General features: G+C 43.9%; 1 protein-coding gene across 1 annotated transcript in view; it reads right to left on the bottom strand.

Annotated features, from left to right (window-relative positions):
* The window catches only part of LOC139575587 (uveal autoantigen with coiled-coil domains and ankyrin repeats-like), a 70204-nt gene extending 65814 nt beyond the window's left edge, over positions 1-4390 (bottom strand). Inside the window, exon 1 of the mRNA XM_071400689.1 lies at positions 4180-4390. Coding sequence (XP_071256790.1) covers positions 4180-4227 — 48 coding nt within the window. The 5' untranslated portion in view covers positions 4228-4390. The remainder of the gene's footprint in view (positions 1-4179) is intronic.
* Positions 4391-19625: the final 15235 nt, after the last annotated feature.

The following is a 19625-nucleotide window of genomic DNA, read 5'->3' as shown; positions in this document are numbered from 1 at the left end:
TGGCCCGTCTGCTCCTCCCCTATCTTCTCTGAGCAGAGCAGGCCTGTTGTCCTAGTGTGTACACGCGCTGTTCCAGAGCCAATACTGTTCTTCCTTCTGTTACACTGTTACCCCGCTATACCCCTGCCAATTTACCGCAGCAGGGGGAATATCTGGCGTGCAATTTGACATTGAAGCTTACCTGTGGGTTCAGTGCCAAAGGTAGTTTTAGACCTGCTCCTAATGATTAAACGCCAGCATGTCTAAGGTGTGGTATTGAACGCACCCTCCATTTAGTCATTTGTCAACACAAACACTGGCCTGTCTATCACCTCACTCAACCGAAAGAACAGAACACCAACAGCTGTCTGGCAAACTTTCATAACCTCAGACCTGTCACAGTTCATCTCTGTGATTTGTGAAGAGCTGTGGACAAACTAATATGCCAGGGCTCCACATCTGCATGCGTTGATGAGATTTGACAGACCCAAACCCAGTGGAAAAGAATCAGCCACCAAAACATTCACAAAGCCCAAATCAATACGAGTGAATCGAAACAAGCAAACAACTTGTTCTCATTCAAGAGAAACAATGTTGCTAAAAGGCCTCGGAGGGATGGACTGTCAAAACTTTCTAAAAAAGAAAAAGTGTCAAACTTTACCAGAGGCTAAAATGTTAAGTAAAAAAAAAAAGTAATTTCAAATGCTTTCTGAGCCTGAAGAGAAACAGCTTACTACCTCAAACTCAAAGGGCAAGGTGTGGAATGTGGATATGGATGGCTCCCGAGTGGCACAACGGTCTAAGGCACTGCATCTCAGTGCTAGAGGCGTCACCACAGACACCCTGGTTCGATTCCAGGCTGTATCACAACCGGCCGTGATTGTGAGGCCCATAGGGCGGCACACAATTGGCCCAGCGTCGTTCGGGTTTGGCCGGTGTAGGCCGTCATTGTAAATAAGAATTTGTTCTTAAATGACTTGCCTAGTTAAATAAAAGGTTAAAAAAATATATTATAATAATCTAAACATACACCCAGATCTGGTACAGTATTCTCATTGGCAGAACTATGGGACAAAATTGTCACATGCTCTGAATACAAAAGGTGTACTGTGAAATGCTTACTTACAAGCACTTAACCAACAACGCAGTTCAAGAAATAGAGTTATGAAAATATTTACTAAATAAAATTAAAACATTTTATTATAATAATCCAAAAGTAACAAGAAAATGACATAATATGGGGTACAGGTACCGAGATAATGTGCGGGGGTACAGGTTAGTTGAGGTCATTTGTAAAGTGACTATGCATAGATAATAAACAGCTAGTAGCAGCAGTGTAGAAAAGGGGAGGGGGGGGTATTTGAGTGCAGATCGTTGACAGTAAGTAGCTTCTGTAGGTTGCGTTGGATAAGGGTCAAATAAGTCTGGCAGCCTCAACAGAAAGTATAGCTCAGCACTCAGGAGCAATCTCTCTAAATTCAAGATAATTTCTGTCAAATGGAGTGTAAAAAAGAGCTTACGGCTATTGGCTACCTTTGCCCTACAGACCTGAAACTAATCCCCAGGATCTTATTCGGAAGACAGAAAAAACAAAGGAATGTGCAGAAAAATACATTGCAAAACTTAGTGGAAGATTCCCACAAGTGGCCGTGGTCTGGATTAGATTCAGCTATTGTTCCCGTTCCAAAAGGCCTCGTGCTGACTCACTCTCACACAGCTGTTGGACCACTTGATACATTTCACTGTTTCAGCACAATCCTCCTCCTGGGTTTTGGAGTAAGCAGCCATTACAAACACAACGGTATATAAGTGTGTAGACTCTGCTGGACTGTAGGGTGGGCTTCTTTTTGTGTTCTGTAGTCAGTTACAACCACTGTAGTTCTCATAATAACAGTGTAATATGATGAGGGTGTGGGAAGAGAGTTCCCTGTTACACCCATGGAGAAGCTGGCTCACAAGACTAATGCTGTCAGTTCAGTAGGAACATGCTAGTCCATTTTTTAGGTTACAGGCAGTATCACCTCATGTTTCACACAGACAAATCAAAGTTTATTTGTCACGTGCGCCGAACACAACCTTACAGTGAAATAAATGCATTCTTACAAGCATAGAGTTCAGAACCTCCAGCCCCCATGAACGTGTGTAGGTCTAAAAGGATTGATTAAGGGTAACTATGATATCAACTGAATCAATCAGGAAGCTCAGGTCAACATGCAGGGTCTAGAAGTAGGGCCTTGGGCCTTGGAATTGGACAGATAATGGTGATCTGCAATGTGTAAATACTTCTCTCTTTACAGACAATTTCTTGGGGCACATTTTGTAACTCCAGGCATTTGCACTAGTTCATCCTGCAACGTGCTACTACCCCCCCATCTCAATTCTAGGTCCCTTTAACCCTGCAAACACAATGGTACGCAACATGGCCAACATAAAGTGATCAGTCAAATGGCAATCGTATTTTCTAGAAACGATGGGTGGCCGTCTGTGCTATTAGAAGGTTCTTTATATCCAATAGTGTCTGTTACAGGTCTGGAGGTTCTTTATATCCAATAGTGTCTGTTACAGGTCTGGAGGTTCTTTATATCCAATAGTGTCTGTTACAGGTCTGGAGGTTCTTTATATCCAATAGTGTCTGTTACAGGTCTGGAGGTTCTTTATATCCAATAGTGTCTGTTACAGGTCTGGAGGTTCTTTATATCCAATAGTGTCTGTTACAGGTCCGGAGGTTCTTTATATCCAATAGTGTCTGTTACAGGTCTGGAGGTTCTTTATATCCAATAGTGTCTGTTACAGGTCCGGAGGTTCTTTATATCCAATAGTGTCTGTTACAGGTCTGGAGGTTCTTTATATCCAATAGTGTCTGTTACAGGTCCGGAGGTTTCAAAATAAGAATAGCAGGAATCCTGTTTTCTAGACATGACCACCTGCTGCCTTTTAAATCAGCGTGCAGCTCCATCTCCCACAGGGGAAATGAATGCTTTTCTCAAGTTACGTTCATTATTCTGTTTTTTACTAGGCTAAACGTTGGCCTGCAGCTCATCACCATGACCTCCACGTTTCTCGTCTCTGCAAACATGTGAGACAGGTCCACTGTGATTTAAATTGAATGGAATTCCTGAATTCCTTTTCTAGGGACTGTGCCACAAACTTGGACAATAAACAGCTCTTGGCTTTGTGCCTTTCTCATGTTAATTAGCCTACTGTGGGAGAAGGGGCTGTCGCTGCCAAACATCCACACAACTCTTCCTGAACTGAGTAGAATCATAATACTACTATACTACCCTGCAGGCTGTATAGGATATAGCAGGTATAGCCTAAATAGTGGGCCTACTGGCCTAACCTGTACAACAACTAAATATTAACGTAACATACAGGTCACTTCCACAAATAAATAGTGGGCCTACTGGCCTAACCTGTACAACAACTAAATATTATTGGTATAGTCAACATTAGGCTACTATATAGCACATACAGTATATAGCACATGTTTGTGTGTGTGTATATATATATATATATGACATAACATCCGTGTGGAATTGTGTCGCCCTAGAACATGTAAAGGCACGACAGTCCCCTGACAGATATTGTAATGTTGCCTATGAAAGGTTATCGCACTCTGTACAGTCGGTGCCATCAGCATCTTGCATTTGTCTCAACTTGCCTTGTCTATAACAGGCGCCTACAAGCCAATCACGCAATAAAACAATACATGCGGTTAGAGAGGACATTGATCGATATTGCTGAGGCGCAATGGCTCTGAAGTGCCGACTGATAGAGATTCTAAACAATGCTAACTTTGTTGCACAGATTTACACACGACACGATGCCCTCCATAGGGAGAACATTTGGCGCTATTGGGCGCTTGTGTCGTGGGTGTATGTTCCAACATCCTTTCTCAAATCCCCACTCCCCTGCCCACGAACAGTTGGATAAACGAGCATGCTTCAATTGGCAACTTTTGTTTTAAGAATTTGTCAATAAGACAATGATTAACAACATGATTGTGACAAACGGGCTTGATGTAGCCAAACCCGGATTAGCTTGGGTTGGTAGGCTTTTGTTTGGGAAGCTGGAAACTTTGTAATAGGAAAACTTGGTTGATATCATTTGAGCGATATCATTTGAATCCGATATATCAGGCTACACTGTACTTTACTAAAAATGAAAGTGTAATTCACAAAAAGTTCTGATTCAACTTACTGTGAGCGTAACTTCATGCTTTTTCAGTCGGTACTTGAGACTCTTCATTGCTGCTGTTTACCTGGTGATGTTGAAGTTGTAAATCTTATTATTCAACATTTATCATTTAAGATGTTGACAAACGTTTCATTTCTAAACGAAACAACTTTTTCTCCGCTGAGTACCGTACGACTTTCACCTGACTCAAACCAACTAGAGCTTCTAAATTGACAACCAAATAAACCAATGGGAATACAATGTGTCCCGTACCCGTTGGGTTGTAACCAATAAGTCGTAACTGAAGGAGGGACTTCCTTGTTAGCTAGGGCAGCCGTACTTTTGGAGTTGATGGGAAAACCCACAGGACAACCTAAGTTTCTGTGCTGATGTGACGTCAGGTTTACCTGGCTGAAAGAGGGAAATGGCGGGACGTGCAGGCCTAGCTTTGCTTTTTCCGAACCTGGCTTGCCTACAGCTATTCATAAATAGATTATTAGATTTATGATCCACACTAGAGCTCATATATCCCACACACATATTAATTCCCAAAAACATTCCTAGGTCTACTTATTTTTTTTGTAATACTGGAATGTTACAAATATGAAAATTACAAAATGATGACTAGGGGCTCTGTTTTTAAACATTACTTAATACATGACTGAATTCATGACTGAGTACATGACTGAGTACATGACCGAATACATGACTGAATTCATACCAAACAAGTGTTGTGCTCGTGGAACTGCATTAGACACCATGAGAAACTATGAGCTCATTTATACATTTACTATAAATAATATAATGCATTCAGTTGTGCAACTGACGAGGTATCCCCTTTTCCTTTTTTGTCCTTAATATTGTACAGACCTTAAGCCAACACCTAGCAACCTGGTCAAGAGGTTCGGACCTCTGGGCGTAACGGTTAAGGTGTTGGCTTGACAGTCGCTGGACCAGGGTTTAAGTCTACCCCCCGGATTTGATGCATTGGTGTCATAAGTGGGATGGCACCAATGAGGCCATGGAATAGGTGTGTACAGGTGAAGGACTTAGTGCAGAGAAGCGTGGGGACATTTTCTCTCTCCCGGAGGAAGGGGGTGATGTAGCAACCTTAACCCAACACCTAGCGACCTCGTCAAGGGGTTCCAACCTCTCGTTTTTAATACGGTGTTGACTTGACAGTCGCTGGACCGGGGTTTGAGTGCTCATGGTTTATATACATTATACACTGAGTGTACAAAACATTAGGAACACCTGCTCTTCCATGACATAGACTGACCAGGTGAAATCTATGATCCCTTATTGATGTAACTTGTTAAATCCACTTCAATCAGTGTAGATGAAGGGGAGGAGACAGGTTAAAGAAGGATTCTTAAGCCTTGAGACAATTAACACATGGATTGGTGTTGTGTGCCATTCAGAGGGTGAATGGCCAAAACTAAATATTGAAGTGTCTTTGAACAGGGTATGGTAGTAGGTGCCAGGTCCACCAGTTTCAGTCTGTCAAGAACTGCAACGCTGCTGGGTTTTTCACACCCAACAGTTTCCCGTGTATCAAAAATGGTTCACCATCCAAAGGCCATCTAGCCAACTTGACACAACTGTGGGAAGCATTGGAGTCAACATCCCCATGGAACGCTTTCGACACCTTGCAGAGTCCATGCCCTGACAAATTCTGAGGGCCAAAGAGGTGCAACACAATGTTATGAAAGTCTTTCTAACATGTGGTATACTCAGTGTGAATAGACTAATGCATATTTTCAGGGTTAATGTATGTTAGGAGAGGAATTTACTAAACAGTTGTAGATTTGAAAACTGAACTGGTTGGGCAGGAGGAGGTACAATACTACACAAAGTCTCATCAAAATGGTTATAAAAAAATATATTGGAAGGTTGCCTAGTAATGTACGCTGTCAATGTGGAATCAATTAAGCAGACAGTTATTTTCTGTGGGACGGCTCAACTGAACCAAGTCCAAAAAGAGAAAGATTGCCCCCTTCTGGGCAATTATTTTCCCAATTTAAAATAATTGATTGGTTATTGATAACAACATAAGACATAACATAATTAAAATCTGCGCTGTAATTGAAACTGTAGGCATCAGCACACTTGCTTGTTTACTTTTTCCTCAAGAAGAGGAAATATTTACGTGTTTCATGGAAACAAGAAAAAGTGCATAGTTTATTAATCATTTTCAGAGTGAGATTCATATTTTTTTGTTGGAATAATAAATACAACTTTTAAAGTCCTAGCTCCCACCTCCTACCTTGAACTACCTCCCAAAGAATGTCTAGCTCCGACACGTCAATACACTGAACATAAAGGGCACACTTCTGTCTTATACAAAGGCTCTATATACTGTCTTTCATTCACGTGAAACTCTACAGGACGGCTCAGAGTGTATGTACAGTATGTTGCAGTGGAGGCTGCTGAGGGGAGGAAGGCTCATTATAATGGCTGGAACGGAGCGAATGGAATGACATCAAACACATGGCTTTGATGTATTTGATATCATTCCACTTATTGCACTCCAGCCATTACCACGAGCCCGTCTTCCCCAATTAAGGTGCCACCAACCTCCTGTGGTATGTCGACTGGATGTTTTTTCTTTTTACTATAGCTCTCAAAGTCTCCATAGCAACAGCGTTGCCATGGATTCCCAGTAGTACTGCATTACTGGCAACGCTGTGTCCTGCACCTGTGTGATTGAAGCCAGAGAAAACTAATCTTCCTCTAAAGAGCCTTTGTATTGTCAAGATGTTATACAAGGTCAACAGGCATCGCTGATTGTCAATAGCAGAGCTGACCATTTATGGGCATAGGTTCCTGCTAGCACACAACAACAACATTATGTCCATGGCACACTGTACAGCGAAGACTGGATATATAAGCCACTGCTTCTACAAATGTATATTTTGTTAGCCTGACTACTCAAACTACACTGAACAAAATTATAAACGCAACATGTAAAGTGTTGATCCCATGTTTCATGAGCTGAAATAAATTATCCCAGAAATGTTCCATACACACAAAAAGCTTATTTCTCTCAAATGTTGTGATCAAATTTGTTTGCATCCCTGTTAGTGAGCATTTCTCCTTTGCCAAGATAATCCATCCTCCTGACAGGTGTGGCATATCGAGAAGCTGATTAAACAGCATGATCATTACACAGGTGCACCTTGTGCTGGGGACAATAAAAAGCCACTCCAAAATGTGAAGATTTGTCACACAACACAATGCCACAGATGTTTCAAGTTTTTAGGGAGCAAGCAATTGGAATGCTGACTGCAGAAATGTCCACCAGAGCTGTTGCCTGACAATTGAATGTTAATTTCTCTACCATAAACCACCTCCAAAGTCATTGTAGAGAATTTGGCAGTACGTCGAACCAGCCTCACAACCGCAGATCATGTGTAACCATGCCTGCCCAGGACCTCCACATACGGCTTCTTCACCTGCAAGATTGTCTGAGATCAGCCACCTGGACAGTTGATGAAACTGTGGTTTTGCACAACCAAAGAAGTTCTACACAAACTGTCAGAAACTGTCTCAGGGAATCTATTCTGCATGCTCGTCGTCCTCACCAGGGTCTTGGCCTGACTGCAGTTTGGCGTCGTACCAGACTTCAGTGGACAAATGCTCACCTTCGATGGCCACTGGCACTCGGGAGAAGTGTGCTCTTCACGGATGAATCCCGATTTCTACTGTGCTGGGCAGATGACAGGCGTCGTGTGGTGATAAAGAATTTTGTGATCAATTTACATACATTTAAATTATCCTAATCGGTCTGCAACCCAGAGTGTGTACAGTTCTGGTTTAAATGAAACAGACAGAATTCCCAGTTCACAATTAGTCAAACCCAGTTTTATTCACGAGAGCTCTACCGTTCATATACAAAGATGTTCCTTTTATAACATACTTCTAACCTAAACACACACATACACACTAACATTAGGAGCGCTATCTTCTTCTCTACAATTCTCACCACAGTTTCTCACTACCCAGCTGACAGTTCAAGTCCCCCCCAGATAGAGGAACCCTGTAGGGGTGTTCCCTGTCCTATCGTACATTCCCAGAGTTATAGCCAGGTCGGTTCAACCATAGTTTAATTGTTTCTAGGTGTTTTCTTAAGCATACACACATTTCTCTCTCTCCCAGTCTAACCTAGTTGGACGTATGTTTAATATTTTTAATTACTCCTTATCCATGCTACATAACCTCTAATCCCTAATGATTAAGTTTCCGGGTAGAATTATTTAATCATGTATATTTAAACCTTATAAACTCTTTTATCATGTGGGCGAGCGGTTTTCTGATGTCAACGTTGTAAACAGAGTGCCCCGTGGTGGCGGTGGGGTTATGGTATGGGCAGGCATAAGCTATAGAAACAAACACAATTGCATTCGATGGCAATTTGAATGCACAGAGATACCGTGACGAGATCCTGAGGCCCATTGTCGTGCCAGTCATCCGCTTCCATCACCTCATGTTTCAGCATGATAATGTACGGCCCCATGTTGCAAGGATCTGTACACAATTCCTGGAAGCTGAAAATGTCCCAGTTCTTCCATGGCCTGCATACTCACCTGACATGTCATGCATTGAGCATGTTTGGGATGCTCTGGATCGACGTGTACACCAGCGTGTTCCAGTTCTCGCCAATATCCAAAACGTCGCACAGCCATTGAAAAGGAGCGGGACAACATTCCACAATCAACAGCCTGATCAACTCTATGTGAAGGAGATGTATCGCGCTGCATGAGGTAAATGATGGTCATACATGATACTGTCTGGTTTTCTGATCCACGCCCCTACTTTTTTTTAAAGTATCCAACAGATGCATATCTGTATTCCCAGGCATGTGAAAACCATAGATTAGGGCCTAATGAATGTATTTCAATTGACTGATTTCCTTATATGAACTTTGAAATTGTTGCATGTTGCATTTATATTTTATCTGAGACTGCTATCATTGAAGTAGTTTGTGGTGACGAGGGCAGGAAGGGCGTTATACAAAAGAAAGTCATCAGCGATTGGATCGTCTCTAACCAGTCAGAATATCAAAGCCAAGGACGAATTTTTAAACCGCTGCTTTACCCAGGAGTGTTCTAATTCTGTCTCAGACGGGCCCGAATGTGTTCACGTTCGGTGAAGGGTGCAGAGAAGAAACTAATGTCCATGGGCGTGATGTAGCATTTGGCCAGAGAAAGGAGTGTGGGTAGCCATGCAAATATTTTGTGCTAGTCATTTAGTGTCTTCAACATATTTCATTTTTGGGGGGGGGGTTTAGTCTAAAACTTTAATATTCCTCCAGAAATTCTGCCTCCTAGTCTGAAGAGTAAGATAACCGTCATGTCATTTTTTGTTTTTATTAATTGAGCTCATTATATCCTCTGATCAGCCTGGGTCTAGCTTTTTAAACTGAACCTCTCATCGTTTTTTACACATAATTAAATATTCTAACCCTTTATGACGCCAATATATACTGCTTCTCAAATTATAGCAATTTAAGCTTGCTCACATGTGCTAATGCGGTTATTCATAAGTAAATGTCTGACTTAAATGAGGTTTGCCGAAACCACGCCCCGTTTATCTTAGGGGCGTATTCCAATATCATAAGTCCGAGTCATTGGTCAACAGCATGAGAGCGGTGATTGGATGCCTTCAAAAAGTTCCAGTTACTGTTGCTAACAAACGCCTCGTCAGTGCTTCATGATTAAAAAACGAGTTGTTAGCTGATATGCTCATACTTTTTTTTTGTGACCTATGTAGTTATGCAGTGGTGTAAAGTACTTACGCAAAAATACATAAGTTATTTTGGGGTATATACTATTTATATTTTTGACAACTTTTACTTTTACTTCACTACATTCCTAAAGAAAATAATGTAGTTTTTACTCCATACATTTTCCCTGACACCCAAAAGTCACCCTGGTCATCCCTACTGCCTCTGATCTGGCGGACTCACTAAACACAAATGCTTCGTTTGTAAATTATGTCTGAGTGTTGGAGTGTGCCCCTGGCTATCTGTCAATAAAAAATGTAATTGTGCCTTCTGGTTTGCTTAATATAAGGAATTGGAAATGGTTTATATTTTTACTTTTGATGCTTAAGTACATTTTAGCAATTCCATTTACTTTTGACACTAACGTATACTTTTACTGAAGTAGTATTTTACTGGGTGACTTTCACTTTTACTTGAGTCATTTTCTATTAAGGTATCTTTACTTTTACTCAAGTATGACAATTGAGTACTTTTTCCACCACTGTAGTTATTTCAATCAATATCACTGTTGACAACATTTCTTTTTTAATTCATAGAGTTGGTTACCTCCTGGGTACGAGTACCATGTCTGTTCCTACGAGGAGAGGCTCACACAAATGGACCACTGTGCTTTTGAGGTATCCTTTTGAATGGCCATCGAAGGAGTAAGTCAGTTTAACCAGTGGCTAAAGAAGACACAAAAGTCAGGAGTCACTTGAAGGGTCGCTGTCACAAAACCAAGTAAAGGACAGCGTGTGCTTTTTAAGGTAAGGCCAAATCAGCAACACTGTTGGGGCCACACCCAGTGACTCTGACTCTGACTCTCTGACTCTCTCTCTCTCTCTCTCTCTCTCTCTCTCTCTCTCTCTCTCTCTCTCTCTCTCTCTCTCTCTCTCTCTCTCTCTCTCTCTCTCTCTCTCTCTCTCTCTCTCTCTCTCTCTCTCTCTCTCTCTCTCTCTCTCTCTCTCTCTCTCTCTCTCTCTCTCTCTCTCTCTCTCTCTCTCTCTCTCTCTCTCTCTCTCTCTCTCTCTCTCTCTCTCTCTCTCTCTCTCTCTCTCTCTGTTTGTTTAGTCTCTTGGTATATATTGTCTCCTACACTATCCCTGTAAATAGTTTTGCTGTTTTATAGAAATGAGAAGAATAAACTCCATATATTTTGTTCAGGCTCATTATAGGTGTCAACACAATGTGGCCGTCAGATCCCAAACAGCCAATGACAGAAGACTGTCCAAGAACACCTTCTGCGAGGCAAAGATGACCTGTACCCTGATGACATGTGCCGACAAGACCGGAAGATTGAGCAGGTGGGTCAGAGATTCTGTCTAATAAGCCTGTTTGTTAATCCAGTTATCTCCTCTGTTTTCTCTGACTCATTTTGACACAGTTTTATGTGTGGTTGTGTGGTTGGTTGGTCCCAGGAGCAAAAACACCCTCATCTTCCAGAATATTGTTTGTGGCAGACACCCTCAGGCACAGGGATGTGGGGGAGACACTGACCCAACTCTTTGAAATCTGTCACTCCCCCCTCATCTGCACTGACGGTCCCGAAGAACGACCTGCAGATAGAGTACAGAGAGGACTACATCTTCACCTCTGCAAACAGATCCCTCTGTCCAGACCTCCAGTTCTGCTATAGGTAAATTCATATGATTTAACGAAGTGCCTAAGAAACTTGGTAATATTTTTAGAATTCAGGACAGTCTTGTGTTGTGATGATTAGGAGCATTTCCTTTTGCATTGTGGTCAGTGTTCTAGTATTACTAGTGAACAGATGTAGGATGTTGTGGTCAGTGTTCTAGTATTACTAGTGAACAGATGTAGGACGTTGTGGTCAGTGTTCTAGTATTACTAGTGAACAGATGTAGGATGTTGTGGTCAGTGTTCTAGTATTACTAGTGAACAGATGTAGGACGTTGTGGTCAGTGTTCTAGTATTACTAGTGAACAGATGTAGGACGTTGTGGTCAGTGTTCTAGTATTACTAGTGAACAGATGTAGGATGTTATGGTCAGTGTTCTAGTATTACTAGTGAACAGATGTAGGACGTTGTGGTCAGTGTTCTAGTATTACTAGTGAACAGATGTAGGATGTTGTGGTCAGTGTTCTAGTATTACTAGTGAACAGATGTAGGACGTTGTGGTCAGTGTTCTAGTATTACTAGTGAACAGATGTAGGACGTTGTGGTCAGTGTTCTAGTATTACTAGTGAACAGATGTAGGATGTTGTGGTCAGTGTTCTAGTATTACTAGTGAACAGATGTAGGATGTTGTGGTCAGTGTTCTAGTATTACTAGTGAACAGATGTAGGATGTTGTGGTCAGTGTTCTAGTATTACTAGTGAACAGATGTAGGATGTTGTGGTCAGTGTTCTAGTATTACTAGTGAACAGATGTAGGACGTTGTGGTCAGTGTTCTAGTATTACTAGTGAACAGATGTAGGATGTTGTGGTCAGTGTTCTAGTATTACTAGTGAACAGATGTAGGACGTTGTGGTCAGTGTTCTAGTATTACTAGTGAACAGATGTAGGATGTTGTGGTCAGTGTTCTAGTATTACTAGTGAACAGATGTAGGACGTTGTGGTCAGTGTTCTAGTATTACTAGTGAACAGATGTAGGACGTTGTGGTCAGTGTTCTAGTATTACTAGTGAACAGATGTAGGATGCTGTGGTCAGTGTTCTAGTATTACTAGTGAACAGATGTAGGATGTTGTGGTCAGTGTTCTAGTATTACTAGTGAACAGATGTAGGACGTTGTGGTCAGTGTTCTAGTATTACTAGTGAACAGATGTAGGATGTTGTGGTCAGTGTTCTAGTATTACTAGTGAACAGATGTAGGACGTTGTGGTCAGTGTTCTAGTATTACTAGTGAACAGATGTAGGACGTTGTGGTCAGTGTTCTAGTATTACTAGTGAACAGATGTAGGATGTTGTGGTCAGTGTTCTAGTATTACTAGTGAACAGATGTAGGATGTTGTGGTCAGTGTTCTAGTATTACTAGTGAACAGATGTAGGACGTTGTGGTCAGTGTTCTAGTATTACTAGTGAACAGATGTAGGACGTTGTGGTCAGTGTTCTAGTATTACTAGTGAACAGATGTAGGATGTTGTGGTCAGTGTTCTAGTATTACTAGTGAACAGATGTAGGATGTTGTGGTCAGTGTTCTAGTATTACTAGTGAACAGATGTAGGATGTTGTGGTCAGTGTTCTAGTATTACTAGTGAACAGATGTAGGATGTTGTGGTCAGTGTTCTAGTATTACTAGTGAACAGATGTAGGACGTTGTGGTCAGTGTTCTAGTATTACTAGTGAACAGATGTAGGATGTTGTGGTCAGTGTTCTAGTATTACTAGTGAACAGATGTAGGACGTTGTGGTCAGTGTTCTAGTATTACTAGTGAACAGATGTAGGATGTTGTGGTCAGTGTTCTAGTATTACTAGTGAACAGATGTAGGATGTTGTGGTCAGTGTTCTAGTATTACTAGTGAACAGATGTAGGATGTTGTGGTCAGTGTTCTAGTATTACTAGTGAACAGATGTAGGATGTTGTGGTCAGTGTTCTAGTATTACTAGTGAACAGATGTAGGATGTTGTGGTCAGTGTTCTAGTATTACTAGTGAACAGATGTAGGACGTTGTGGTCAGTGTTCTAGTATTACTAGTGAACAGATGTAGGATGTTGTGGACACATCTTTTACCTTTTGCACAGATTGTACCACAAAGTGTTCAGGAAGGAGTATGTGGAACAGAATGGGCCTGAGATGCTCTCAGCCCCAGAGAGGCAGGTTGAGGAGTGCTCTCAGCCCTAGAGAGGCAGGTTGAGGAGTGCTCTCAGCCCTAGAGAGGCAGGTTGAGGAGTGCTCTCAGCCCTAGAGAGGCAGGTTGAGGAGTGCTCTCAGCCCTAGAGAGGCAGGTTGAGGAGTGCTCTCAGCCCTAGAGAGGCAGGTTGAGGAGTGCTCTCAGCCCTAGAGAGGCAGGTTGAGGAGTGCTCTCAGCCCCAGAGAGGCAGATTGAGGAGTGCTCTCAGCCCCAGAGAGGCAGGTTGAGGAGTGCTCTCAGCCCCAGAGAGGCAGGTTGAGGAGTGCTCTCAGCCCTAGAGAGGCAGGTTGAGGAGTGCTCTCAGCCCCAGAGAGGCAGGTTGAGGAGTGCTCTCAGCCCCAGAGAGGCAGGTTGAGGAGTGCTCTCAGCCCTAGAGAGGCAGGTTGAGGAGTGCTCTCAGCCCTAGAGAGGCAGGTTGAGGAGTGCTCTCAGCCCTAGAGAGGCAGGTTGAGGAGTGCTCTCAGCCCTAGAGAGGCAGGTTGAGGAGTGCTCTCAGCCCCAGAGAGGCAGGTTGAGGAGTGCTCTCAGCCCCAGAGAGGCAGGTTGAGGAGTGCTCTCAGCCCCAGAGAGGCAGGTTGATGAGTGCTCTCAGCCCTACAGAGGCAGGTTGAGGAGTGCTCTCAGCCCTAGAGAGGCAGGTTGAGGAGTGCTCTCAGCCCTAGAGAGGCAGGTTGAGGAGTGCTCTCAGCCCTAGAGAGGCAGGTTGAGGAGTGCTCTCAGCCCTAGAGAGGCAGGTTGAGGAGTGCTCTCAGCCCGAGAGAGGCAGGTTGAGGAGTGCTCTCAGCCCCAGAGAGGCAGGTTGAGGAGTGCTCTCAGCCCCAGAGAGGCAGGTTGAGGAGTGCTCTCAGCCCCAGAGGGGCAGGTTGAGGAGTGCTCTCAGCCCCAGAGAGGCAGGTTGAGGAGTGCTCTCAGCCCCAGAGAGGCAGGTTGAGGAGTGTTCTCAGCCCTAGAGAGGCAGGTTGAGGAGTGCTCTCAGCCCCAGAGAGGCAGGTTGAGGAGTGCTCTCAGCCCCAGAGAGGCAGGTTGAGGAGTGCTCTCAGCCCCAGAGAGGCAGGTTGAGGAGTGCTCTCAGCCCCAGAGAGGCAGGTTGAGGAGTGCTCTCAGCCCTAGAGAGGCAGGTTGAGGAGTGCTCTCAGCCCCAGAGAGGCAGGTTGAGGAGTGCTCTCAGCCCCAGAGAGGCAGGTTGAGGAGTGCTCTCAGCCCCAGAGAGGCAGGTTGAGGAGTGCTCTTAGCCCCAGAGGGGCAGGTTGAGGAGTGCTCTCAGCCCCAGAGGGGCAGGTTGAGGAGTGCTCTCAGCCCCAGGTTGAGGAGTGTAATCGTAGGTGCGGCGAGATATACGCCAAGGTTGAGAAATCTTCTGAAGGAACCCTTCTGGTGGATATCTGCTCCCCCCGCTGATGAAGCGTGTCCATCAGACCAGACACAGTGGGGAGCTCTGCTTCACTGATTCCTCTGGGAACACAGACAGAGAAAACTGCTGTTTTTCTTCCCCTTAGCCACAGCTGTGCTGGCGGTCTCCCTCTTGGGGTCATCCTGACTCCGTCTGACGATGAGGCCACAATCTTTGAGGGCCTTCAACTGTCGAAGGACATACTGAGGGAGGAGGCCTTTGCAGGGAGAAGTCAGGCTGGTCCTTGCCTCATCATTACAGATGGCTGCAAGACAGAGAGGGGAGCATTAGGGAGGGCATTTCCAGGGGCCAAACGTAGCCTCTGCACCTTTCACTTACTCCAGGCAGTGTGGAGTTGGCTGTGGAGCAAGGAGAGTGGAGTAGACCTAAGAGACAGGCAGACCCTCTTCGCTGTCGTCAAAGACATCATGTACGCCAGGGAAGAGATGGTTGAGCCCCTCTGTCAGAGATCATGTACGCCAGGGAAGAGATGGTTGAGCTCCTCTGTCAGAGATCATGTACGCCAGGGAAGAGATGGTTGAGGCCCTCTGTCAGAGATCATGTACGCCAGGGAAGAGATGGTTGAGCCCCTCTGTCAGAGATCATGTACACCAGGGAAGAGATGGTTGAGGCCCTCTGTCAGAGATCATGTACGCCAGGGAAGAGATGGTTGAGCCCCTCTGTCAGAGATCATGTACGCCAGGGAAGAGATGGTTGAGCCCCTCTGTCAGAGATCATGTACGCCAGGGAAGAGATGGTTGAGCCCCTCTGTCAGAGATCATGTACGCCAGGGAAGAGATGGTTGAGCCCCTCTGTCAGAGATCATGTACGCCAGGGAAGAGATGGTTGAGCCCCTCTGTCAGAGATCATGTACACCAGGGAAGAGATGGTTGAGCCCCTCTGTCAGCAGGCAAAACAAAACCCAGTTGTAGCCAGGTTAGTTTAGTATAACAGTATAATGAGGTGTAATCATTAAATGCTTTATTCTCAGTAACTTTTTTATAATAAAACCCGGACTTGCTGATTGGTTTTAGTATTTTCTAATTCACGTTTGCCCAGTCCTTTTTTGGGACATGTTTTTATTTGGAATACATTTTCCCTTATATTTTGTCACCAATATGGGATCCCAAGTGGCACAGTGGTCTAAGGCACTGCATCTCCATGCTAGAGGCGTCACCACAGACCTTGGTTCGAATCCAGGATGTATCACAACCGGCGGTGAATGGGAGTCCCATAGGGCGGCGCACAATTGACCCAGCGTCTTCCAGGTTTGGCCGGTGTAGGCCGTCATTGTAAATAAGAATTTGTTCTTAACTGACTTGCCGAGTTAAATAAATAAAATAAAAAATATAATAGTACAAGACATTATTCAATGACATAGTTTACCTTAATTACATTACAATTCACTGCCTACTTTGATCGACTGTTCAGTCGTCCAGAGTGTTGGGTAGGAGGAGCTGCCAGTCATAATAAAATCCAACTGTTATATGCTACCACCCCCTCCAGATCAAAACCAAACATGGATGTCAATGTTTGCACACACTTCATTCTTCTTCCTGACGTGGGAAAAGCGTCATCAGACCAGACTGTCCTTAGACCAGGCTGTTCTCAGACCAGGGTGTCCTCAGACCAGGCTGTTTTCAGACCAGGGTGTCCTTAGACCAGGCTGTTCTCAGACCAGGCTGTTCTCAGACCAGGGTGTCCTCAGACCAGGCTGTTCTCAGACCAGGCTGTTCTCAGACCAGGGTGTTCTCAGACCAGGGTGTTCTCAGACCAGGCTGTTCTCAGACCAGGGTGTCCTCAGACCAGGGTGTTCTCAGACCAGGCTGTTCTCAGACCAGGCTGTTCTCAGACCAGGGTGTTCTCAGACCAGGCTGTTCTCAGACCAGGGTGTCCTCAGACCAGGCTGTTCTCAGACCAGGGTGTTCTCAGACCAGGGTGTTCTCAGACCAGGCTGTTCTCAGACCAGGGTGTCCTCAGACCAGGCTGTTCTCAGACCAGGGTGTTCTCAGACCAGGCTGTTCTCAGACCAGGCTGTTCTCAGACCAGGGTGTCCTCAGACCAGGGTGTTCTCAGACCAGGGTGTTCTCAGACCAGGCTGTTCTCAGACCAGGCTGTTCTCAGACCAGGGTGTCCTCAAACTCGGTCCTGGGGCCCCAGCACTGGGTGCACTTTTTGTTTTAGCACTACAGAGCTGATACAAATAACCAACTCATCATCAAGCTATGGTTATTTGAAACAGCTGTGTAGTGCTAGGGGGCACAAACCAAACGTGCACCCAGAGGGGGCCCCAGGACCAAGTTTGAGAAACCCTGCCTAAGACCACAGTAGGCTACACCTACAGTGTGAAATGGTTATTCACTCACCACTTCCTTTCTGATTTTCCTCGGGCCTGTCATTGCTGCCTGTCATTGCTGCCTGTCATTGCTGCCTCATCTGTATTCATCTTCGTGTATGCCAATCGTCAAATCTGACGAGCAAACAGAGTAATATTCAATTCATTGTTAGCATAAATAAGTACAGTCCAATGACTTGCACGTTTAATTAACACCTGGATTTGATGAATCCTTTCTACAGTCAATGTCTTCTCAGATTGTGCTTTTACTTAACCAGTTATTTTACATTAGTGCAGAATCCATTGACACCAGTGGAGGCTGGAGTGAGGAGCTATAGGAGGACAGGCACATTGTAATGGCTGGAATGGAAATAAAGGAACTGAGTCAAACATGTGGTTTCCATATGTTTGATACCGTTCCGTTAATTCCATTCCAGCCATTACAATGAGCCCGTCCTCCTATAGCTCCTCCCACAACACTCCGCTGATTGACACATTTAGAAGTCTACACTCTATCCAGAAGAAGAGAAGGACAAAGAGGCGTAGGCTCGTAGACTATTAGGATGTTCTCCTATTTTGTTAGTTTGTCACTCACCATTTACTGACTGACTCGGTTGGAATTGCAGCTTGTATTTGTTGCTGGAAGCTGTTAGAAAGACACCATTGGCCCACACCTCAGCAGCCTTGTATTCTGTCAATTAAAATCATGAATTTAGTACCTTAGTGATTCAAGTCCTTTCCCTTTATGTTTTGCCAAGGCCCATCTCCACACATGTTGGAGTAGGTTAGCTACAGAATGTCTCAATCAATGACTTGAAATAGACAAGATGGTGGCGTACACATTTCTGGATTACTTCATGGAGCAAAACATTTACGCGTATAGGAAGTAGATGATATAGGGCACCACTGTACAGGAAGTAGATGATATAGGACACCACTGTACAGGAAGTTGATGATATAGGACACCACTGTACAGGAAGTGGATGATATAGGACTCTGCTTTGTTTTTAGTCCAAGTCTTTCATATATCTCCAGGAATTCTGCCTCCTAATCTGAAGACTATGAATCCTCAATTTAGGGCATCCTCTTATCAGTTTAAATGTGTCCAGGTTTCAACTTCTAAACTTTCTAGCAATTATTCTTACACAAAGAAATATGCAAACTCCATAAAAATTCAGACACAAGCTCCAGAATAAATTGAACTGCAGCTATCTTTCAAATTGTCTTTCTTGGTTGCCCGGAAAAATTGCCAAAGACTCCAGCCACCTGAGACATGCATCACGGCTCAGACCAAGAGACTCCTAAACATCTTCTATCCCCTGGCCATAAGACTGTTAAATGGCTAACAACTACTGCTCTCCCTCTCCCACAGACTATCCACACTGAGTCTTTGCCCATTCACAGGTCTCTACCCACTCAGACACACCTTCAGTGTCACACACATTCATACACACCCCCTCACACCTACACTGCTGCTAAAATTAATATTGTTTAGATGAATATTGTTTAGCTGTTCATTGATCACCATTAACTCTAGAAATAGATAGTATACTCCTGTTTACATGTATATTACCATAAATATTGATATAGTTGGGTTACCATTAACTCTAGAAATAGATATTATCTGACTCCTGTTTACATGTATATTACCATAAGTATTGATATAGTTGGGTTACCAGTAAGTTTTCAGCCCTGTTTACATGTGTACAAAACATTAAGGACACCTGCTCTTTCCATGACAGACTGACCAGGTGAAAACTATGATCCATTATTGATGTCACCTGTTAAATCCACTTCAAATCAGTGTAGATGAAGGGGAGAAGACAGGTTAGAGAAGGATTTCTAAGTCTTGAGACGTGGACTGTGTATGTGTGCCATTCAGAGGGTGAATGGGCAAGACAAAAGATTAGTGTCTTTGAACAGGGTATGGTAGTAGGTGCCAGTTATACTATTTTGATACTGAATACTGCACTGTTGGGAAGGGCTTGCAAGTCACTAATTTCACTGTGATTGTGCATTTGACATAAAACTTGAGTGACAACCATCTAACGGGGAGTCAATGGCCATTGTTCAATCTCAGTCTCATGAATGCCAAAATAACGAGGATTATTTCTGTATTGTAGAGTACAGGTTGTCAGGGAGAATGAAGGATATTTACCATACAGAAC

The sequence above is a fragment of the Salvelinus alpinus genome, chromosome 5 (genome assembly GCF_045679555.1).
Source record: "Salvelinus alpinus chromosome 5, SLU_Salpinus.1, whole genome shotgun sequence".
NCBI classification, from domain to species: domain Eukaryota; kingdom Metazoa; phylum Chordata; class Actinopteri; order Salmoniformes; family Salmonidae; genus Salvelinus; species Salvelinus alpinus.
The sequence above is the reverse complement of the archived record's forward strand: the minus strand, read 5'-3'. Positions and strand labels throughout refer to the sequence as shown.